The sequence below is a fragment of the Ornithorhynchus anatinus genome, chromosome 4 (genome assembly GCF_004115215.2).
Source record: "Ornithorhynchus anatinus isolate Pmale09 chromosome 4, mOrnAna1.pri.v4, whole genome shotgun sequence".
In the NCBI taxonomy this organism is placed as follows: Eukaryota; Metazoa; Chordata; class Mammalia; order Monotremata; family Ornithorhynchidae; genus Ornithorhynchus; species Ornithorhynchus anatinus.
In genome coordinates this window covers 54,058,537-54,082,763 of record NC_041731.1, presented here as the reverse complement: position 1 = coordinate 54,082,763, position 24,227 = coordinate 54,058,537, and the positions used below count along the sequence as shown (strand labels likewise).

The 24,227-nt window shown below is 44.9% G+C and overlaps 1 protein-coding gene across 1 annotated transcript in view; it reads right to left on the bottom strand.

The window, feature by feature from the left end:
• Positions 1-23,310, bottom strand: part of DECR1 (2,4-dienoyl-CoA reductase 1) — a 31,960-nt gene extending 8,650 nt beyond the window's left edge. The window contains exons 1-6 of the mRNA XM_029063854.2: positions 23,200-23,310; positions 8,736-8,938; positions 7,845-7,902; positions 7,585-7,671; positions 5,889-6,036; positions 1,200-1,299 (exon numbers count right to left, since the gene is read on the bottom strand). Coding sequence (XP_028919687.1) covers positions 1,200-1,299; positions 5,889-6,036; positions 7,585-7,671; positions 7,845-7,902; positions 8,736-8,938; positions 23,200-23,262 — 659 coding nt within the window. The 5' untranslated portion in view covers positions 23,263-23,310. The remainder of the gene's footprint in view (positions 1-1,199; positions 1,300-5,888; positions 6,037-7,584; positions 7,672-7,844; positions 7,903-8,735; positions 8,939-23,199) is intronic.
• Positions 23,311-24,227: the final 917 nt, after the last annotated feature.

Sequence of the window (24,227 nt, the reverse complement as noted above, 5' to 3'; positions counted from 1 at the left end):
AGCCACGTTATTAAAAATGTCAGAAAGTTCCAAAGAAGAAGACTGCGTCAGCATCAAAGGTACACATGGTTTGGGGGGTTTACTAGAGTGTAAGTTTCTAGAAGCAGCATGGCTTAGTGGAAAGACCTCGGGCTTGGGAGTCAGAGGTCATGGGCTCGAATCCTGGCTCTGCCACTCCTCAGCTGTGTGACTGTGGGCAGTTCACTTAACTTCTCTGGGCCTCAGTTCCCTCAACTGTAAAATGGGGATTAAGACTGTGAGCCCCACGTGGGACAGTCTGTTAACCTTGTATCTACGCCAGCACTTAAAACAGTGCTTGGCACATAGTAAACACTTAACAAATACCATCATCATTATTATTATTAGAAGGCCAAGATCATGTCTCTCAACTCTACTTGCTGTCCCAAGTAGAATACCAAAAAACACCACTGATTGATTGATGGAGATTAAAGAATCAAAACTCCTAATTTTTTTTTTAGCAAACCCCTTCCTCTACTAATTGCAAGACCAAATGCTGTCAGTGATCTCACCATCTTTCCACCCTGGCAGGGATTTTTGGAGAAGAAATTTGGCCTGTGGGTTGAGTGAGAACTTGTCAGTCAGCTGTATTTACTGAGCACTTACCTGGTGCAGAATACTGTACTAAGTTCTTGGGAGAGTACAATACAAAAATAAACAGACATTTCCTGACCACAGCGAACTTACAGTCTAGAGCGGGAGACTTTGAGTTAAACACCCCGTCCAAAGATATCCAACCCTTTGAACCAGCCTATGGCCTGGAACACCCTCCCTTCTCAAATCAGACAATTACTCTCCCCTCCTTCAAAGCCTTATTGAAGGCACAGCTCCTCCAAGAGGACTTCCCAGACTAAGCTCCCCTCTTCTCCCCATCCCTTCCGCATCACCCTGACTTGCTCCCTTGGTTCTTTCCCCCTCCCAGCCCCACAGCACTTAAATACATATCTGCCAGTGCTCAGCACATAGTAAGCGCTTAACAAATACCATAATTGTTATTTGTATTGATGTCTGTCTCCGACTAGAATGTAAGCTCGTTGTGGGCAGGGAACATGTCTGTTTATTGTTGTACTATACTCTCCCAAGCGCTTAGTACAGTGCTCTGCACAGACTAAGGGCTCGATAAATGTGACCGAGCGAATGAATGAATGAATGAATAAAGGATCAAGACCTGGACTACTCACTTGCTCAGTGCTTCCACGCCGGCTTTGGCCGAAGCACTTGGTGCTACGAATCCTGATCCAGTCTCAGTGTAGACAGTAGTAATAGCCAGGAACGCTGCTCCTGCAATTGATAAGATTAGAGGGTTAATACTAAAGCAGCTTCTCAGCGAAGCAGTTTACCAGGTGAAGCAGCGTGGCCGAGAGGACTGGGAGTCAGAGGACCTGAGTTCTAATTTCAGCTCCACCACTTGTCTGCTGGGTGACTTTGGGCAAGTCACTTCACTTCCCTGGGCCTCGGTTTCCTCATCTGCAAAGTGGGGATTAAGACGGCGAGCTCCATGTGGGACAGCGGCTGCGTCCAATCTGGTCAGCTTGTATCCACCCCCTGCGCCTCATACAGTGTCGAACACATGGTAAGTGTTTAATAAATACCACAATTATTATTGTAATTAATATCTCAAGCATCATTACCATTAATTCCACGAACTAGGTTAATACAATGGGCCATCTATACTAACATCTGCAGCCATGATCCAGTCAAACAAAAATTTTGATTTTTACCTAACAAATTCATACAAATATTCCTCCCTTATCAATGGAGATAACGCACTCTGATTAATTTTTCATATCTAGGGGTTGAATTTTTAATTATTATATAACCTTCAGCAATGAGCAGTGACTTCAAGAGATATTAAATTCTTTGTAATTTCATATAGAGGCTCAGTGGCATTTGGACCATAATTCATTTAAAATAACTCCGCAAATGTCAGGAGCAATTTATTTTCTTGACTTAGCTCATAGGAACTAACTTTTTTCCAGAGGCAGGATTCATTTTGAAACCTCAATTGTTTTGGAAATTATTTGCCAGTCAGAAACATGACAAGGTGGTTCCCAAATGTGTCATGTATCATTCAGTAGGCTTTGCACATGATGACACAGTCTCTTTGCTTAGAAGGCAAATATTTCAAGGAATTCAAAGAAAAAAAATCAGAAGATTAAATAAAATTTCTCCAGTTCCACAATGAATAGTGAAAACAAAATGGAATCCTTGGAAACTGTTGAAAAGTAAATCATCTTCGAATGAGAGATAAAGTTGGGGAAATGATGATTTTTGTTCAAACCCTCTTATTGTAAAGAAAAGGATTTAAGTCTTTAGTGGGTGCGAACTCTAGTATTGCATGAAATGAAGGCTACTGGAGAGTTTTCCCCTTTTAAATGACAAAATAGTTTTAGTGTAGAAAATACAGTGACTTTGGTTACTGTTCAGTCTCTCCTGGAGCTGAAATGGAGTCTTTCTCTCGCTCCTTCTGCGAAGACACTTCTTAACTGAATAGATTTCACAAACCCATTATCTAAAAGATCTTAAAATTCATCTGTTTTTCATTCTACCTGATTGTCTAAGCAGAAGAAAGATCTTTAGACAACCTTGAAATTGGATAGTAATGGTTTTATCAGGCCAAATGATTAGCAGGTGGGCTGAAAATAGTTAAAAAAAGGAGGAAACATAAGAGACACTAAAACCCTAAATAAACAAGTTCTAGACTTCTTGTTCTAATCAAGGCATCTTTTACATGGGTAAAATAATCATTTCAATTAGAATATCTGCCCAAGGAGCATCAATGTAAAATGCTGTGGTCTTTAGCAGCTCTGGGCAGGGGTAAAATGCCATAGTTAAGGAAGATTTAGTGAGGTGAAAAGAATGGTTAAAGGGACCTAAAAGGAAAATGAATATTCCTATGATTACTCCTTTTAGGAAATGGATTTGTAAAAATAGAAAAAAACACACAAATAAAAGCAAGAATTCTATCTGGGGGAAAAAAAAGTCTGCAAAAAGAACATCAAAAGAACATCAAAGTAGCCTCTCTCCATCAGAAAGAAGCTGCAAAATCAATTTTTGTATGGGGATAGCTAACTGTGCAGATAGAAGCAGCACAGAGATGATGGTAGAACCTACTCAAGACTAACGATGTTTCCTTTCCCACTGTCAACATCTCTGCAAAAGCAACTGAGGGCTAATGTATATATCTGTTATTTATTTATTTATTTATATTAATGTTTGTCTCCCCCTCTAGAATGTGAGCTCCTTGTGGGCAGGAAATGTGTCTTTTATTGTTTATAAACAATTGTTTATAAATATATTTATATATTATATTAGAATATTATGCATTATTATAATGTAATAGTATATTATATATTCTGTTTATAAGCCCAAAAAACTTACTGCACAGATGAAGTGCTCAATAAATATGACTGACTGAATGAATGAAAAGGTAGGAAAAAGAATCCCATATAGCCTAGTCAGCAAGGCAAACTGTCACCTTTCTTTACATGGCATGTGGCAGAGTAGATAGAGCATGGGCCTGGGAGTCAGAAGGTCATGGGTTCTAATCCCTGCTCCTCCATTTTTCTGCTGTGTGACCTTGGTCAAGCCACTTCACTTCTCTGTGCCTCAGTTGTCTGTGCTTAGATCAGTGCTTGGCACACAGTAAGTGCTTAACAAATACCATAATTATTATTATTTACAAAATGTCCATCTAAACATGTAGCTGACGAGCTAAATCCTGTAACTACAAGCCTTTAGCAGGTAATTCACCTAAGTCGATGGATGGATACTAGTCTTCCTGGACTTAAGTGGGCTGGATAGTGTTTAGCATTTAGGTTTATCATTTTTTACAGAAGAGATTATATTTTAGACTCTTCATCTCTTCCAGCTTCCAATAGCGGCAGGCTAAATGGCAGGATATACTACTTCCCTGGAACTTTTTCACCTGACATAATACTAAGGATAACGGTGGTTTTTATTAAGCCCCGGCTGTGTGCTAAGCACTGTGCCAAACACTGAGGTGGGTACAAGATAATCAGATCATACGCTGCTCCTGTTCCACTCTGGGGCCCAGAGTAGAAAAGAGAGGGAGAATGGGTATTTTATCTCCATTTTATAGATGAGGCAAGGTGACAGAGTAAGCAAGTGGTGGATTTAGGCTGAGAAACCTCTTTTCCTGACTCCCAGTACTGCCCTCTTCCCACTTGGCCTTGAGGCCTCCCAGTTTGCCATATTCAGAAGTCATGCCAAAAATACAGTTTTTCAAGTCTTCATTCTGCCTTCTTATTTCATTCATAATATAGAGAAGGAGAAATACATTTGGAGTAGCTGTGACATTTTCCTGCAGAACAACCACTCCCACGAACCTGAATTTTTTTAAAAAAATCACAGTGCTATAGTTCCGTTTTGTTCAACCTGCGTGGAAAGCTGCATAAAAGTCTAGCTAAAAAATACAGCATTTCCAGAAATGCTAGGCTACAATTCCGTAATTGTTACTGACAACATTAAAACACTCGCGCTCAAATGCTTTAGTAGGCCCTTAATTCCTGAAAGAATGGCTGTGGCATTCACAGTTCAGTTGCTTATTTTCTAAGCAGGCTGAAACCCTGAAAAGGACAGAGACAAAACTTTAAATGATAAACCATTTTCTGGGCACCACAATTGCAGTACCACAGCCCGTGGCAATGGGAGAAATGAGCACCTAGACCCTGGATTTCCTAGGTTTTGAGAGGTCAAGGGAGGCACCAAGAAAAGGCAAAGTTCTTCTTGCTGGATTGCTGTTGAAGTGAGAACCCTAGGAAGCTCAGCAAGAGAATGAAAAGTATCAGTCGGAACAACATAAGAAGATAAATTGCTTCTGCTGCTGTTGCCTCTGCCAACTTCTTGGAGGCAGCCATCTTTCTTCTCACCTGCTTCAGGTGCGATTGCTTTGGGCCCTGGATCTGGCTCTACTGAGTAATTTTTGTAGGAGAGTGTGTGTGAGTTGTAGGGATGGTGGAGAGAGAGATGGGGTCAGGGGAAAGAGAGATGGGGTCAGGGGAGATAGTTGGGGTGAAAGGAGAAGAGCCGAGTTAACGCTGGGGAGGGTTGGGTATTGGGCATTAAGGGCGGGAGTCGGGGGAACCCTTTAGGTGAAAACTTGACACTTTGGCTGTAGAGTGTTTTAAAAAAGGAAGAAAACCCATTCTGGAAAAACTCAATATGAACAATCTTATTTGCATATTGCTGTGGGCAATAGAGTATACGTCTCCATCTACGATTTACTAGGTCACGAAATTTGTGAAAGTGATCAATGTATTTTAAAAACATTTTTGGTAGAAAATGGAGAAAAGGACTTCGGGCTTCAAAATAGATAAAATATTTGAAAACAGACATGTTCTTTTCAAATAAAATGCAGATTCCATGAAAAATTGAAAGGATTGATTTTTATATGGGAGAAAATATGTATTTTCAAAAGGCATCTAAGAATACACTAAATTTTTGACTAATCCAATGTACGAACATCTTCTTTGTGTTCTACCATCTCATCTCGATATGTTACATATTTTTATATACTTCATGACAACTCTCTTTAGGTGTGTTCATACTGACAGTGCTTTTCACTGCCAGCTCCTGGAGGCAAGTATCCTGTGTATTTAATTCACTTTAACATTTTGCTCAGAGGATGACACTCGAAAATGGTACAGAAAAATCTTGAAACATGTCTCCAGTGAAAACTAATCCTGCCTTATATTTTATTTCAAATTTCTCAAGAAGATTAAGAAAATATTTCTAATGAAGTCGGGTATGAGAAGAGATAAAAACATGCTCAGAGATGAATAACTTAAAAAGTTTAGGACAAGCCTCAGGCACTATTAAAATGCTTCACCAATTGTGATCTAACATACCTTTCTGGGCTTTAATAAGCTCCTTTCCAATTTCCAACGTTACGAAGGCAGTGCCATTTAGAACAATGTCAATTATGGTCTTCCAGGCATTAGGGGAGAGACGTTCAGTTGGAGAAATAAAATTTCCTGCTGCATTGTTTATTATGATCTAGAAATTAGAAATAATAAAATAAGTTTGGGGAACTTCTAAAAAAGGAAAATGATTTTTCCTCTCTGGCTCTTTCCTTTAGTAGTAGTTCTTTTCCATGTGACTCAATAAAGCTCAAGTTGTATGTTCTTTAACTAGATGACACATGTCACATAACATACATATATTGTATTTATCCAATATAGTTGTTTATTGTTATACTGTACTCTCCCAAGTACTTTGTACGCAGTAAGCGTTCAATAAATGTGATTGAAGGAATAAATAAATAACTTATTCAGTAAATAATCATGCCATTACTGGGCCCAACTGGTACTCCATCTCATTCATTCTTTCAATCAGGAGGACAGGAGGTTTGAGGATGGAGTTAAACATCTAATATTAAGAAGAAGAATTACGGTACTTGTTAAGTGCTTACTATGTGCCAGGCACTGTTCTAAAACCTGGGGTAGATACAAGGTAGTCAGGTTACATACAGTCCCTGTCCCACTTAGGGCTCACAGTCCAAATCCCCATTTTAAAATTGGGATAACTGAGGCCCAGAAAAGTGAAGTGATTTTCCCAAGGTCACACAGCAGACAAGTGATGGAGCCGGAAGTAGAACTCATGACTTTCTGACTCCCAGGCCTGTGCTCTATCCACCAAGCCATGGTGCTTCTTGATCCGTGAGGATAGGGATCGGGAACTCTATTGTACTCTCCCAAGGGCTTAGTACAGTGCTCTGAACAAAACAGGTGTGCAAGAAATACTACTGATCAGTTGATCCATCTTCACCATTAGAGTAACCCTAATTTACCTCCCAGTCCTGGAACAATCAGCAGAGTCTTCTTAACCCCCTTTTAGAGGCCTTAAACTTCCCAATCCTTTCCCTTTGGTAATCCATGACTAACCACTCGTCCATTAACTGATGAAATCTCTCTTGAATTTTCTCATACTTTCCATCTAAATAACTTCCTGGGTAAATCAATTCCGTGTGAATACTAATCCCGTTGCTATCCCATTTTCTTTGGTTCTTACGTGTCACTTTACAGAGAGTGGCCTCTTTATCCTCTCTCCTCGCTGCCACCTCTCTCTGCACCTCACTAGGTGCCAGGCACTGGGGGTAGATACTCGATAATCACGATGGTCACAACCCCTGTCCCACATACGGCTCACAGTCTAACTAGAAGAGAGTAGGTGCTAATCCCCATTTTATAGATGAGGAAACTGAGACACAGATAAGTTAAATAATTTGCCCAAAATCACACAACAAGAAAGTGGCAGATCCGGGATTAGAACCCAGCTCTCCATCCACTAGGCCACATTAGTTTCTCATAAGACTATTCCCAACTAAGATGCACGGTGGGAGTTGAGGTTGATTATTTCAAAAAAATTCCATTCTGTGGGACATAATTAACCTGGAATATCAATCAATGGAATCTATTGTGAACTTCCTGCGTGCAGAACACTGTACTACTGTACTAAGTGCTTGGGAGAGTACACAATAACAGAGTTGGCAGATATGTTCCCTGTTCACAACAAGCTCACAATCTAGAGAGGGAGCTTACTTACATCAGGATGTCCTGCTACTTTGATTAATTCAGACACTGCATTCTTGACCATAGCAGGGTCCCTCACATCACAAGGGATTACAAAAACCTGCACGGTGACAGAAGAAGGAAAGATCATTCTACAAATTTCACTTAAAACTACAGTCTATAAACATTTAGGCAAACAAGGCTTATCAAATGCATTAAATCAATAAAAAGTCCAAATTCCCAGAACCCAAAATTATTTAAGAGCCAAATGCAAGCATTTTTTCAAAAATGTACCTCGTTTCCTGTTTGGGAAGATATTTCTTCTGCTGTTGCTTTCAAAACATCAATCTTCCTAGAATAAAATATGTGACAATTTGCATTCATTTTGAAATTTCATTATCTTACAAACATTTTTCTACTTGGGAAATACCAATTTCTCCCTTCTACCAAGAAATTATATAGAATTTTGTGGAAGGGTGGTAGGAAGAGTGTGGAGACCTTCTCGTTCCTACTTTTAAATTTACCGACCTTTTGCTTGAGGCTAAGGGAAACTCCAATTCTATACCCCTAGATTTTGAATGAAACTCTTTGGCCCCCAAGTACTACACTGCCACTTTTTATTGGGCCAAGTACTTTCGAACTATTTGCAAAGCTGGGTTAAATAACTTTTCTGCTAGGTTATGCAGTGGTTAAAGTGGTCATGCAGTGGGCTAGTTACACCCCAAAACACTCATGTACATATCTTTTCACTTTACTGCTTCCTCCTATTGGTAATTTTAGTATCTGTTTCCCCCACTAGATTGTACGCTCCTTAGTAGACAGAGATCATATCTACTAGTTCTACCATACTTGGGTCACGTTTCCCCACCCAACAACCTCTAGTGGTTGCCCATCCTCCTCCGCATCAAACAGAAACTGCTCACCATTGGCTTTCAAACATTCAATCACCTTGCCCCCTCCTACCTTACCTCTCTGATTTCCTACTACAACCCAGCCCACACACTTGGTATTGAGATATGGTATTGCACTCACCCAAGCACTTAGTATAATAGTCTGCACACGGTATGTGCTCAATACATACCACTGATTGACGGGGTAATGTTAAAAAAACAAAACAAAGCAGAGAGAAATGAAACAGAGACCCTGAAATGCCAATAGTATTTCTTTTTTAAGTTAATTATTTACCGGCTGGATATAACACATTTAGCACCTAAACTGGACAGGGCCGTTGTCATTCCTTTGCCAAGTCCTGTACCTCCACCAGTAATAAAAGCCACTTTTCCTTGAAAACTGTTAGGTGGAAGCATTATTTTTTGGAGTGGTGAAAAGAATTTTGCTTGTGAAGCTTCACTGCTTTGATAAAATGGTTGGGTTCCATTGCTGAAAAACTGAAGGGAAAAGAACAAAGATGAATTCATTCAAAGACACAAGAATTTTCACATATATAACAATAAGCTATAATTCTTTTCACCCTAATATGATAAAAATGTGATTTTGGACTAATACAAATTCACCCTAAATCAAGTCTGTATTGCACAATTTGGTCAATCATTATTTTCCTAACTTGATTTAAAGCAATTTTTCTCATGGCTAAAATAATTCTGCCTTGATTTTAATTTTTCAACAAAATATATATCGCAGTGCAATTTCAATACAACCAGCTATGCCTCGGGCAATACAAGTAGCAAAACAAATATTATAAATAATTGTGCTCTGACTTCTCCCAGTTATAAGACTATGGTGTAATAAAACAAATCTTCAAAAGGTGCCAATCATCCATCCTTTTATAGATTTACAGTTCAACCTGAAATTTTTAAAAATGGTTTCATTCATATTTGCATACACTCATTTAGTTTTCTGACTAATAAATTCATAACAGAAAGAATATTACTCTTTTTAAAATAGGAAAAATTAAAACAGCTTGAACTAGAAAAATCAATCTTCTTTCCAAACCTTATGCCATGTTTGGCTGTTGCCAGTGTACTTCATACTTCCATTTCCAACAAACTGTTTTGTTTTTAATCAAGCAGCTATGAGTCATATTTACATAGACACCAAAGGTTTATTTTTTGACAGTAATGCTTAAATTAAAAAAACAATTGGCTACAATACTGAGTTACCTTCTACTGGAGTTCAATTTACATAACTTATACAAAAGTGATATTTAAAGTCAAATACTGAAGCACAAAACACAACCGGTCCTTTTCCCCAGGCCTAAGCTAGTCATTAATTGAAAGAGAGAAGCAGCATGGTCTAGGAAAGAGCCCAGGCCTGGGAGTCAGAGGTTCTGGGTTTTAATCCCAGTTCCACCACTTGCCTGCTCTGTGACCTTGGGCAGGTCACTTCACTTCTCTGTGCCTCAGTTTCCTCATCTGTAAAATGGAGATTCATTAGCTCTTCTCTCCCCTACTGAGACTGTGAGTCCCTTACGAGGCAGGGACTGTGTCTACCTCAGCACTTAATAGAGTACTTGGTACACTTAACTGCTTAACACTTCTGTTGCTATTATTATTATAATCATTATTATCGTCAAGAGAGGACACTTTGGAAGCTGCATTAATTCTAAAGACTCCAGGAGTACCACTTTGCAGAAAGAAAGTAACTTTCTCCAAGGTAACCAATTTAAGGTTAGTGAAACTTCCAAAGGTAACCCATTTAAAATTAAATTGAAATTTTAGCAGAGAGACAGACCCTGGGTCAATAGTTGGCTTTAAAAGAGCAACGTTTTGCAAATCTCTAGGTGTTTGCAATAGAATTTTGCTTTTCTCCATGACAAGTCTCAGAGAAAAACCCTCAATTTTAAAGCTACAATATAACTAACTCCTGGGTATGCAGAGGGCCACACTCCAAAGAGAATTATTCAGAGCCTATTCTCTTGCAGTACATAAAAGGCCCCAAATAATAAGAGTAATAATTATGGTAGTTATTACATGCTGATTATGTGCCAAGCCCTGAACTAAGCACTGGAGAAGATATAGCATACGCAGATTGGACATAGTCCTTATCCCCCATGGGGCTCACAATGTAAGGGGGAGGGAGAACACGTATTAAATCCCCATTTTACGAATGAGGCACAAAGAAGTTAAGTGATTTGTCCAGGCTCACACAGCAGGCAAGTGGCAGAGCTAGGATTAGAACCCAGGTCCTTTGACTCCCAAGCCTGGGCTCTTTCCACTAGGCCATGTTTCCTCTGCTAGGTCATTTCAGGCAATGATGTGGGATAAGGGGGAAAGGGTTACAAGCGAGCTCAGGGAAAATTCTAGTCGTGGCTCAGAATCTCCTGCTTGGTGTGCCTTCTGAGGTAGATCCAGGCCTCACAGCCGCGTAGGACGGGTGGCTACCACAACAACCTTCTAGATTTGCAACTTGGAGTGGAATCTGATGCTCCGTTATGGCCAGATCATTGTTGCAGGCTACCAGAAGCCGGGGGAAGTAGCCTGGCCTAGTGGAAAGAACACGGGCCTGGAAATCAAAGGACCTGGGTTCTACCCTTGGTTCTGCAACTTGCCTACTGTGTGACCTTGGGCAAGTCATTTAACTTCTCTGTGCCACAATTTTCTCAACTGTAAAATGGGGATTCAAAACCTATTCTCTCTCCTACTTAGAGAGTGTGTGATTTCCATGTGAGACGGGGACCGTGTTGGACCTGGTTATCTTGTACCTACCCAGTGCTTAATAAAGTGTCTGGTACATAGCAAGGACTCAGCAAATATAAGAAGCAGCATGGCTCGGTGGAAAGAGCCCGGGCCTGGGAGTCAGAGGTCATGGGTTCGAATCCCAGCTCGGCCACTTGGCAGCTGGGTGACTGTGGGCAAGTCACAACTTCTCTGTGCCTCAGTGACCTCATCTGTAAAATGGGAATTAACTGTGAGCCTCACGTGGGACAACCTGATTACCCTGGATCTCCCCCAGCGCTTAGAACGGTGCTCTGCACATACTAAGCGCTTAACAACTACCAACATTATTATTATTATTATTATTATTAATAAATATCACTATTATCATTATCGCTTTAAAATTCTGCTTTTTGTCTCCTTAATTATTATCTAATTATCAATTAGAGAAGCAGCATGGCTCAATGGAAAGAGCGCGGGCTTTGAAGTCAGAGGTCATGGGTTCGAATCCCGGCTCCACCACTTAGCTGTGTGACTGTGGCCAAGTCACTTAACTTCTCTGTGCCTCAGTTACCTCATCTGAAAAATGGGGATTAAGACTGTGAGCCCCACGTGGGACAACCCGATTCCCCTGTGTCTACCCCAGTGCTTAGAACAGTGCTCTGCACATAGTAAGCGCTTAACAAATACCAACATTATTATTAGGACATTCGATGGACAGGTGCACTGCCCAGATAACAGCCGTCTCCACATCCTCTTCTCGACTCCCTATAGTGTGGCTTCCACCCCCTTCACGCCACAGAAACTGCCTTCTCAATGGTCACCAAGGATCTTCTTGCCCCACCTAATGGCCTCTACTCCATCCTAGTCCTCCTCAACCTCTCAGCTGCCTTTCATACTGTCGACCACTGCCTTCTGGAAACAATATTCAACCTTGGCTTCACTGACACTGCCTTTTCCTGGTTCTCCTCCTAAGGCTCCACCTGTTCATTCTCAGTCTCTTTGGCGGGCTCCTCCTCTGTCTCCCACCCCCTAAATTACTATCTTACTGTGTGCAGAGTACCGTAATGTTGGTATTTGTTAAGCGCTTACTATGTGCCGAGCACTGTTCTAAGCGCTGGGGTAGACACAGGGGAATCAGGTTGTCCCACGTAGGGCTCACAGTCTTAATCCCCATTTTACAGATGAGGGAACTGAGGCACAGAGAAGTTAAGTGACTTGCCCACAGTCACACAGCTGACAAGTGGCAGAGCTGGGATTCGAACTCATGAGCCCTGACTCCAAAGCCCGTGCTCTTTCCACTGCGCCACGCTGCTTCTCAGCGTACTAAGCACTCGTGAAAGTACGATAAAACAATACAAGATACATTCCCTGCCTACAACGAGCTTACAGTGTAGAGGGAGAGACAGACAATAATACAAATAAATAAATTACAGATACGTACAGAAGAGCTGTGGGTGGGAGATGAATAAAGGGAGCAAGTCATGGCAATTAGAAGGGAGTGGGAGAAGAGGAAAGGAGGGCTTAATCAGGAAAGGCCTCTTGGAGATGTGCTTTCAAAAAGGTTTTGAAGAGGGGGGGAGTAACTGTCTGTTGGATCTCAGGAGGGAGGGCGTTCCAGGCCAGAGGCAGGATGTAGGCGAGAGGTCAGCAGCGAAACAGATGAGATGGAGTTACAGTGAGAAGGTTAGCATTAAAGGAGCCAAGAGTGCAGGCTGGGTTGTAGTAGGAGAGGCCGCCCTGTTCCTTTCCCTTCATGGTGCTGCTCTGTTCCCTCCAGCCTTGGCACCCGCCAGGGTGGCAAAGTTTGCCCCCGGGAGGCTGGCTGTCCAGGCAGGGCAGCAACACTGCGTTAGAATGCATCGCTCTTTGCGGGCACTGGATGGGTCACCTTCTCAATCTGTGCCAAGCACAGTGCTCCAAATCAAGTGGACATTCAATAAAGGCTTCTATCATTTTTTTATAACATTTGTCATATGCCAGGAACTGTACTAAACACTGGGGTAGATAGAGGCTCATCGGGTCGGACATCGTCCCAGTCCCACATGGGACTCACAGTCTTAATTCCTATCTTTTAGATGAGGCAACCGAGGCCCAGAGAAGTGAAGCCCATTTGGGGAGGTCACACGGCAGGCAAGTGGCAGAGCCAGAATTAGAATTAGACCCCAGTGCTCAATTAGTACTTTTGATTGATGGAAGGATTACTGCTATTACTATGATTACTTGAGACCCGCAAGAAGACAGTACGTAGCCATGGCATCTGTCTCCTTATCTAGTCTCACTGTTACCTGGCGTGGCAAGGCGAGGGTTTTTTGTTGGGTTTTTTTCAAGACTGTAGGGAAGGTGGGATGTCTGAGAATAGCCAATTCTAAATTAGGAAAAAACAGAATTACACTGACTTGGGAACTTTATTTTCAAACTCCTTTTAAACAATGTACACATTTAACTATACTACTCCAACAATAATGGCTTAGGTAGTGTAACGCGGAAAGGCCACTATATGCTGCAAAATTTGTACGTTGGAAAGGATTTTAAAAAGCAAATATTTATAATAATAGTAACTTCCATTTCACAGGGGTTATTTTTTCAAATTCATTCATGCAACCGTATTTACTGAGCATCTGCGGTGTGCAGAGCACTGTAGTAAGCACTTGGAAAGTACAATTCAGCAACAAATAGACAATCCCTACCCAGCAACAGGCTCACAGTCACTTTCAAAACAAGCCTCATTTTATCTTCAGCACAGCCCTTTGAAGAGAGGGGCAGGGGTTTTTAATCTTCATCTGAGGGGAGAAGGATCTCGGATCTTAATTCAGAGAAATTAAGTGACTTCCGGCAGGCTGGTGAAAAAACTGGACTTAGAACACAGGTTTCATAACGTCCGGATCTGTTCTCTTTACCCCAGATTGGATTGCCACTCTATTCTCCCGGCTTTAGGTCAAAGTAACGGAAAAGGCAGATTAGCCATTGGTATATGATAAAATATGACTTAAAAAAATAACAAAATCTTTCTAAATTTTGCTTCTTTCCATGTTCTCTCCACAAATCAGTTCTTAATTTTTTTTTTAAGTGGCTCTCACACTAAGATTGATTTCTCTGGGGACTTAGTGACCTAGATGTTCCTCTTACACCTCCGAAAGTCCTCATTTTCCGCTTCATAATTTTGCAGTAGAGATTATATTTAGCTATTTGTAGGCGTCCCAAACCTCCCAACATGGGTTTTCCTCCCACTTCTTTCAAATTAAACCAGAATGTATGGCAAAGTTATTTTCAAAGCAGTTCATTAAGTGTGTAGAATGAGTGTGTATGTGAGCTGGGGAGAAACTCCTACTGATATTTTCTTTATAAATGGAATTTTATCTTCAGGCACTCTTGATTACAGCATTTAATATCACTGGAAGTGGAGAAATACCTGGTTTGGGATTTTAAGAATACACCAGGCTCACTGTTAGAGCTTTAGTGTGAACTAGTCGTAATTTTATTGCTGGTGAGAATGTTATAATTGTAGATGGATATCAGTTATTAATTTGTATTGAGGTTCAATGTCCTGCAATTAAATGAGCAATCTCGCCTAATGATAAAGCATGAGCCCCAGGAGCTGGGTTCTAATCCCAGCTCTGCCGCTGGTCTCCTATGTGACTTTGGGCAACTCACTTAACTTCTCCGTGCCTCAGTTACCTCATCTGTAAAATGAGGATTAAGCCTCTGAGCCCTATGTGGGACAGGAACTGTGTCCAACCTGATTAATCTGTATCTTCCCCAGTGCTCTCACAGTTTGAATTTTAGTGATTATCTTTCCCTCCTGCTTGACACTGTTAATGCTGGCGGTCTTCAGTTCCATGCACCAGATTGTGAGGGTTTTAAACTTCTGAAATCAAATATCCTTGTATGGGCATTTACGGTACAAAGCATTTTCGACTTTATAATTAAACTATCATGCTTTTGAGCCGTCCCCCGGAGCCAGGAAATCAATAAGGCAATTTCTAAAAATTAGTTTTCCTCTTTGCCCATGGTAACGACCACATTCAAATCAGGTTTTGCACTGCAATAACTTGTATTTATCCACAAAAACATGATGTTCCTGGAACAGCCTCCCACTTCACATATGACAAGTTTCCCTCCAAGATTTTCCCTCCCAAGGAACCCATCCTGGACCACCAGATGCCACCAGGAAGCGGAAGAGAGATAATTTCCCCTCCCCAAAACTATATTAAACCAAGGCCATCCCCATTCCCTTGCACATTTAATGTTGGGCACTCTTGCAACTGGAGTCAGTCAATCACATTTACTGAGGGTTTATCGTGTGCAGAGCACTGTATTAAGCGCTTGGGAGAGTACAACAGAACAATATAGCGCTCGGGAGAATACAATAGAACAATATAATAGACACATTTCCTGCCCAAAACAAGCTTACAGTCTAGAGGGGGAGACAGACATCTGTATACAAAAATAAATCGCAGATATGTTCATAAGTGCTTTGGGGCTGGAAGGTGTAGAGAAGCAGCATGGCCCAGCGGATAGAGCACATGGGCCTGGGAGTGAGAAGGACCTGAGTTCTCATCCCAGCTCCGCCACACGTCTGCTGTGTGACCTTGGGCAAGTCACATCACTTCTCTGTGCCTCAGGTACCTCACCTGTAATAACGGGGATTGAGACCGTGAGCCCCACGTGGGACCGGGACTGTGCCCAACCCGATTTGCTTATATCCACCCCAGCGTTTAGTATAGTGCCTGGCACATAGTAAGCGTTTAACAAATACCAGAATTCTTATTAAGGGGCGATTAATAAAGGGAGCAAGTCAGGGCAATGCAGAAGGGAGTTGCAGAAAAAGAAAAGAGGGCTTAGTCAGGGAAGGTATCTTGGAAGAGATATGGAGCTATGCAGCTATGGCGAGGTGGGGTGCAAAGGCAGCCCTGGGGTAGCCCCCACGACACAGTGGGAGAGAAGTCCTACCACCTCCACCATAGTGGAAGGGCAGGTTGAAACCCATCACACCACAATTTGAAATGTTGGAGCAGTTTGGCTCCTTGTGGGCAGGGACTGTGTCAACTGTGTGGTGTCCTCTCCCAAGCGCTTAGTACAAGCGCTTAGCACAAGTGCTCTGTACACAGTAAGCGCTCAATAACTGTGATTGGATGATTGACCAGGAGGGATGTGAGGAGTCGGGGTGGGGCGGGTCCCCACTAAGTACAAATAAACTGCTACATTTTTCATTCACATTTTTCATTTACTTCTGAATTGTGACCTTTGGTCTGTTTCCTTGAAGCTTCTATTTATTTTTCTCTCTATGTCAGTCCTTCTGACTTAACATTGTGCTGCCCATTGTGGAAGAGGGGCAAGGTCTCAATCATCATGACTTCTCCCCAGACCTCGGTCTGGTGCTTTACAAGACGGAAGTGCTTAATAAATGCTACTGATCGAGTGATGGATTAAAATAAATCTCCCCCAAAATTTACACATTCAAAATGGATGATGCTCTTTAACAAAGGTTAACTAGCCCTAATGATTTTCCTTTTGAAGAAACGATAAAGTGCCCCTGGCCTTCACGGGGTTTGCTGGGTGGAAATAGGCGTCAAGCTTCCCCTTTAGATTTAATTTGGCCTTGAATGACCCGTACAAGCTGTCAGCTTAATTCTTCCAAATGAAATCAAATCTTTCCTCTCCCTATTTTACATTTAACTGTTGCCCTGATAATCCCCGGCTAACACTCTCCGCATTCCGTAGTCTTCCCTCTCAACTCTCCCATCTCCTTCCCCTTTCACACATTGTTCCTCAGGGCCGGAAAGCCCTCCCAGACTGAATCCACTAGACCTTAGCTCTCCTCATAATAATAATAATATAACGATGGCATTTGCTAAGCGTTTACTATGTGCTAAGCGCTGGGGGATACAAGGCTATCAGGTTGTCCCACATGCGGCTCACAGTCTTGAGCCCCATTTTACAGATGAGGTAACTGAGGCTCAGAGAAATTAGTGACTTGCCCAAAGTCACACAGCTGACAAGTGGTGGAGTCGAGATTAGAACCCATGATCTCTGACTCCCAAACCTATGTTCTTTCTACTGAGCCACGCTGCTTCTCTTTAGAGCCTATCTAGAGCATCTTCTCTTTAGAACATCTCTTTAGAGCATCCTCATCTTTAGAATCCTCCTAAAATTCCACATCCTCCTGCGAGTCTTCCCCAGTTAATGTCCAGCTCTGTAAATCGTATTAATCCCGCAACCACATCCAGTATATAGGCACATAATAAACCCATCCTCCGCACTTGAGTCCACGAGGGACAGTGTGGCTTAGTCGAAAGAGCACGGGCATGGAAATCAGAGGACTGGATTCTAATCCTGTCTCAGCCATTCGCCTGCAGTGGGACCATGAGAAGTCACTGAATTCCTCTGAGCCTCAGGCTCCTCATCTGTAAAATGGGGATTCACTGCCTGCTCTCCTACATACGGCGAGTCCCATGTGGGGCAGACCTGTGCCCGACCTGATTTACTTGTATCTACCCCAGCACTCAGAACTGTGCTTAGGACGTAGTAACAGCTAAAGAAATACCATAGTAATAACAATAATGTAACAATCATAATAACATTAAAAATGTATATTCAATTGAACATTCAGTCATTATTCCAATTCCACCTCTATATATTTTTAAGTGTGTATCCCAATAAAAGATTTTTATACATAGGAAAAGTGCCGCTGGCTTCTGTTGTATTTTCCCAAGCACTTAGTACACTGCTGATGCAGACTATTATATCAGTCTCCTCACTTTTTTCTTCTTTTTAAAATGGCATTTATTAAGCACTTCCTATGTGCCAGGCACTGTACCAAGCGCTGGGGTGGATGCAACAAAATCCAGTTGGGCACACTCCCTCTCCCATGGGGGGCTCACAGCTTCAATCCTCATTTTATAGATGAGGTAACTGAGGCACAGAGAAGTGAAGTGACTCGGTCCAAGGTCACAGAGCAAACAAGAGCTTCAATCCATCCTTCATCCTCCTACCCATACCATTTTTCTAAAAATGTTGTTCCGGAATGTCTGGAGTGGAATGGCTCTCCACACCTCAGAAGTCTTTGAAAGGTACCCGTTCTTCCCTACATCAAACAGAAACTCCATACTATTGGTTTTGAGGGACTCCATCAACTCCACTCAGTTGCTACTATTATTAGGGTACTTATTATTTTTATTATACTTACTGTTATTACTATGGTACTTATTATTTCTATTATCATAGTATTTCTTAGACGCTTACTACATACCAAACACTAAGCTATCTACTGGGGTACAAACAAGATAATTAGGTCGGACACAGTCCCTGTCTCACACAGGACTCACAGTCTAAATAGGAGGGAGTAAGAACTAATCCGCGTTTTAACAGATGAGGGAAGTGAGGCACAGAGAAGTGAAGGGATTTGCCCAAGGTCACACAGCAGACAAGCGATAGACCGGCATCAGAACCCAGGACCTCTGACTCCCAGGACTGGGCTCTTTCCACGAGACCATGCTGCTTCTCACTGCACCCAAGTTCCCACTTTTTGTTCCTCTCAACCTAGTCAGTGTGCCCCGTTCTCCCACCTCCCACTTCTGATTTTTTTAGCACTTATGGTGTGCAGCGCACTGTATTAAGCGATTGGAAGAGTATAACGTTAACAGTATAACAGACTCCCTGACCACATCGAGCTTAGAGTCCAGAAGGGGAGAGAGACATTAATATAAATAAATTACAGATGTGTATATAAGCGCTGAGGGGATGAGTAAAGGGATCAAGTCAGAGCGACGTAGAAGGGAATTGAAGAAAAGGAAAAGAGACCTTACTTGGGGAAATCCTCTTGGAGGAGATGTGTCTTCAATAGGCTTTGAAGGAGGGGAGAGGAATGGTCTGTTGGACACAAGGAGAGAGGTAGCGAGGTGAGGTAGGAGGGGGCAAGGTGATTGAATGCTTTAAAGCTGACGATATGGAGTTTCCGTTCGATGCAGAGGTGGGCCGGCAACCCCTGGAGGTTCCTGAAGAGGGGGAAAACGTGGACAGAACGTTTCTGTAGCACGTTTGATGTGGGCAGCAAGTGAAGTATGGACTGGAGTGGAGAGAGACAGGAAGCAGGGAGGTCAGCAAAGAGGCCAAAGCAATAATCAAGCAGGGACAGGATATAAGTGCTTGGATTGACACGACAGTACTTTGAATGGAGGGGAAAGGATGGATTTTAGCGATGTCGTGAAGGTCGAATCAACGTGATTTAGTGATGGATTGAATGTGGGTTGAATGAGAGAGAGAAATCAAAGATAACACCAAGGTTACGGGATGTGAACCAGGAAGGATGGAGGTGCTGGCTACAGTGATGGGAAAGTCAGGGGAAGGACAAGGTTTGGGTGGGAAGAGGAGTTCTGTTTTAGACATGTTAAGTCTGAGGTGATGACAGGGCATCCAAGTCTTGAAGGCAGGAGGAAACGCGAGACTGCAGAGAGGGAGAGAGAAAAGGACAGGAGACGTAGATTTGGAAATCACCCACATAGAAATGGTAGTTGGAAGTCATAGGAGTGAATGAGTTATTCAAGGGAGTGGGTGTAGAAGGAGAAGAGAAGGGGACCCAGAATTGAACCCTGAGGGATGCCCAACTGGTAGGGGGTGGGAAGCAAAGGAGGAGCTCATGAAGGAGACTGAGAATGAGCGGCCAGAGAGACGGGAGGAGAATCAGGAGAGGACAGTGTCAGCGAAGCTGAGGTCGGATGTTTCCGGGAGAAGGGGGTGGTCGACGGTGTCGGAGGCAGCTGAGTAGTAGAGGAGGCGTAGGAAGGAGTAGAGGTTGTTGGATTTGGCAAGAAGGAGATCATTTGTAACCTCTGAAAGGAGAGTTTCTGTGAGGTGAAGGGAATGGAAGCCAGATTGGAGGGGGTCAAGGAGAGAGTTAGAACTTGGGAACTTGAGACAGTGCATGTAGGCAACTCACTAAAGGAGCCTGAACTGTAGGAGGGAGATGGGGTGATAGCAGGAGGGAGCCAAGGGGTCAAGGGAAGGGTTGAAGACACCGGAGAGCAAACGGTTGAAGATGGCAATCAGGGAGGGAAGAAGGGACGGACCAAGTGGTTTGATCAAGTGTAAAGGAACGGGGTCGCCTGCACAGGTGGAGGGGTGGATTTGCGGAGAAGGCAGGGAAGGTTGAGGGAATGGCAGGAGAATGGGGGGACTGGAGAAGAACAGGAGGGATTTTATGGAGCTCATGCCCGCTGGCTTCAATTTGTTTCAGTAAAGTAGGTAGCCAGATCACTAGGGGCAAGGGATGGTGGAGGTTGGGGGACAGGAGGTTTGAGGATGGAGTTAAACATCCAATAATAACAATTACGGTACTTGCTAAGCGCTTACTAAGTGTGAAGCACTGTTCTAAGAACTGGGGTAGATACAAGGTAGTCAGGTTAGACACAGTCCCTGTCCCACAAATGGCTCATAGTCTATTTATTGCTATTGTTCTTGTCTGTCCGTCTCCCCCGATTAGACTGTAAGCCCGTCAAAGGGCAGGGACTGTCTCTAGCTGTCACCGATTTGCACATTCCAAGCGCTTAGTAAAGTGCTCTGCACCTAGTAAGCACTCAATAAATACTATTGAATGAATGAATAAATCCCCATTTTACAAATGAGATAACTGAGGCCCAGAAAAGTGAAGTGACTTGCCAAGGTCATCCAGCAGACACGTGGCAGAGCCGGGATTAGAACCCATGACCTTCTGCCTCCCAGGCCCCGGCTCTAGCCGTTAAGCCACACCGCTCGGGTAATGGGCAGGGGTGTCAATAATGACGGAGAGATAATTTTGGTAGGCGGAGTTAAAGCCCACGAAGACGAACTAGAGGTGGATGAGGTCGGCCGGGTAGCTAGATTTCTGCTAACAGCGTTCTATGACTCAAGCAGAGGAGCAAAGGAAGACTGTGAAGGTGATCCGGGACTGTAGGCTAGTGACACGAGATTGACGAAGGGATAGGGGAGTGAGAGAGTCGAGTTCAGTAACGAGGATGACATCGATTTGGTCATCGAGGGAACGTGGCTTTGGCTACGGAGGCTAAATGAGGCGCGACGACGTGAGAAAATTGCTGGGGGGGGGGGGTCAAAAGATCGGAGGTCTCTGCGTGGGAACAGGACAGATCTGTGGGGAGGAGGAATGTGGGAGAGAAGGAGGGTCAGGAGGTGGCGGTCAGATAGAGGGATTTCAGCGTTGGAGAGGGGAGAGATTGTACAGTGACTCCAGATGATGAGATCGAGTGTCGGTCCGAGTTGGTGAGTGGACGAGCTGGTGAAGCGGGAGGTCAGTGGAGCTGAGAAGTGATGGAAAGCGGGTAGTGGGAGGGTCGTCAGAAACGTCCATGTGCATCCTGAAAGTCCCCAAGGATCGATGGAGGGATGGAGAAAGGGAGAAGGAGTGGGAGAAAGGGAGAAGGAGTGGGAGAAAGGGATTTAAATCGTTCAAAACACTGGAGGAGGGGCCCCTGGGACAGTGGATGACTACGATTAGCAACTGGAGTTCATTCAGTCGTATTTATTGAGCGCTTACTGTGTGCAGAGCACTGTACTAATAATAATGTTGGTATTTGTTAAGCGCTTACTACGTGCGGAGCACTGTTTTAAGCACTGGGCTAGATACAGGGCAATCAGGTCGTCCCACGTGAGGCTCCCAGGCTTCATCCCCATCTTGCAGATGAGGTAGTGAGGCCCAGAGAAGCGAAGTGACTCGCCCGCCGTCACACAGCCGACGAGGGGCCGAGCCGGGATTCGAGCCCACGACCTCTGACTCCCAAGCCCGGCCTCTTTCCGCTGAGCCACGCTGCGAACGAACAACTCGGCAACAGATAGAGACGATCCAAGGGGCTCCCGGTCTAAAAGGGGAGTGAGTGGAAAAGGCGGACGATAGAGGCTCCGAAGGAAGGGAAAAAGAGGGATGGGGGAGGTGGAGTGGGGTCAAAACGGCACTGGGGAGCGAGAAGGAAGCCCAAGTCTTCCCCTTTCCCAGTGAGTCTTGGGGAGCGGGGGAAGACGAGGCCCCTTCCATTCGATAATATTTATTCATAGTATTTATTGAGCGCTTACTACGTGCAGAGCACAAGACCATGTAGAGAAGCAGCGTGGCTCAGTGGAAAGGGCCTGGGCTTTGGAGTCAGAGGTCATGGGTTCGAATCCCGGCTCTGCCACTTGTCAGCTGTGTGACTGTGGGCGAGTCACTTTACTTCTCGGTGCCTCAGTTACCTCATCTGGAAAATGAGGATTAAGACTGTGAGCCCCGTGTGGGACAACCTGATTCCCTTGTGTCTACCCCAGCGCTTAGAACAGTGCTGTTCTTGTCTGTCCGTCTCCCCCGATTAGACCGTAAGCCCGTCAAACGGCAGGGACTGTCTCCATCTGTTGCCGACTTGTTCATCCCAAGCGCTTAGTACAGTGCTCTGCACCTAGTAAGCGCTCAATAAATACGATTGAATGAATATTGAATGAATAAGGGCTTAACAAATGCCATCGTCATGATTATTGTTGCGGGGTACTTTCCCCAGCGCTTAGTACAGTGCCGTGCACATAGTAGACGCTTAACAAATGCCATCATCATGATTATTGTTGCGGGGTACTTTCCCCAGCGCTTAGTACAGTGCTGTGCACATAGCAGACGCTTAACAAATGCCATCGTCATGATTATTGTCGCAGGGTACTTTCTCCAGCGCTTAGATCAGTGCCGGGCACATAGTAGGCGCTTAACAAATGCCATCGTCATGATTATTGTTGCGGGGTACTTTCCCCAGCGCTTAGTACAGTGCCGTGCACATAGTAGACGCTTAACAAATGCCATCGTCATGATTATTGTCGCAGGGTACTTTCTCCAGCGCTTAGAACAGGGCCGGGCACATAGTAGGCGCTTAACACATGCCATGGTCATTATCAGAGTTGCAGGGAACTTTCCCCAGTGCTGTGCACAGGGTGAGCGCTCCAGAAATCCGATCGGGAAGGAAGGAAGGAAGGAAAGGAAGGAAAGGAAGGAAAGGAAGGAAGGGCGGTGGGGGTGTGAAGGGCCGCCTTACCCGCCAGGGGGCGCAACCCCGGACCCGTCGGGCTCCCACACACACCGCGCCCAGCGCCCCCATCGCCCGCTCGCACCGCCGCCCCGACGAAGGACGGATGGACGGACGGAGGGGCGGGGCCGGACCAGGGGGCGGGGCCGGAGAGCGGGACTGCGATTGGCCGAGGGGGTGGGCGGAACGGGGGCGCCTCGGAAGGGGATTGGTCGGCGGGGAAAGGGGGCGGGGACGAAGCGTGGGGGCGGGGCCGGGGAGGGAGCGCCGCGGAAGGGGATTGGTCGACGAAGAAGGGGGCGGGGCCGAGGCGCGGGCGGGGCTGGACCCGAGATGGAATGGGGGCGGGGCCGGAATTGGGGGCGGGGCCGGAATTGGGGGCGGGGCCGGGGAGGGAAGCATCGGAAGGGGATTGGTCGGCGGGGGAGGGGGCGGGGCTTGGTCCTAGTGGGAATGGGGGCGGGGCCGGCGTTTGGGGCCGGGAGGGAAGGCGTCGGAAGGGGATTGGTCGAGCGGGAAGGGGGCGGGGCCGAGGCGAGGGGGTCGGGCCTGTGATGAAAAGGGGCGTGGCCGAGGTTTGGGGCGGGGCCGGGGAGAGCGTGTCGGAAGGCGATTGGTCGACGCAGCAGGGAGCGAGGCCGGGATGGAATCGAGGCGGGACCCGAGTGGGGGGCGGGGCCTGAGAGGGAGCGTGTAGATAGGGGATTGGTCGACGGGGCTGGGGGCGGGGACGGGGTAGGATAGGGAATTGGGAGCGGGGCCGGAGTGAGAGCGAATCTGCAGGGATTGGCGGAGGCGGCGGGGGGGGCGGGGGCCGAGGCTACGGGCGGGGATTGGTGGACGGGGCCAGGCCTGGGACGGGATAGGGGGCGTGGCCGGAGTTGGGGGCGGGGCCCGGGAAGGAAGCCAATCGGCAGGGGATTGGTGGAGGCGGCTGGGGGCGGGGCCGGAGGAGGAGAGAGAAATCGGAGCGGGGGCGAGGCTTGACCTGTGACGTAATAGGGGGCGGGGCCCTGGAGCGAATCGGCAGGGGATTG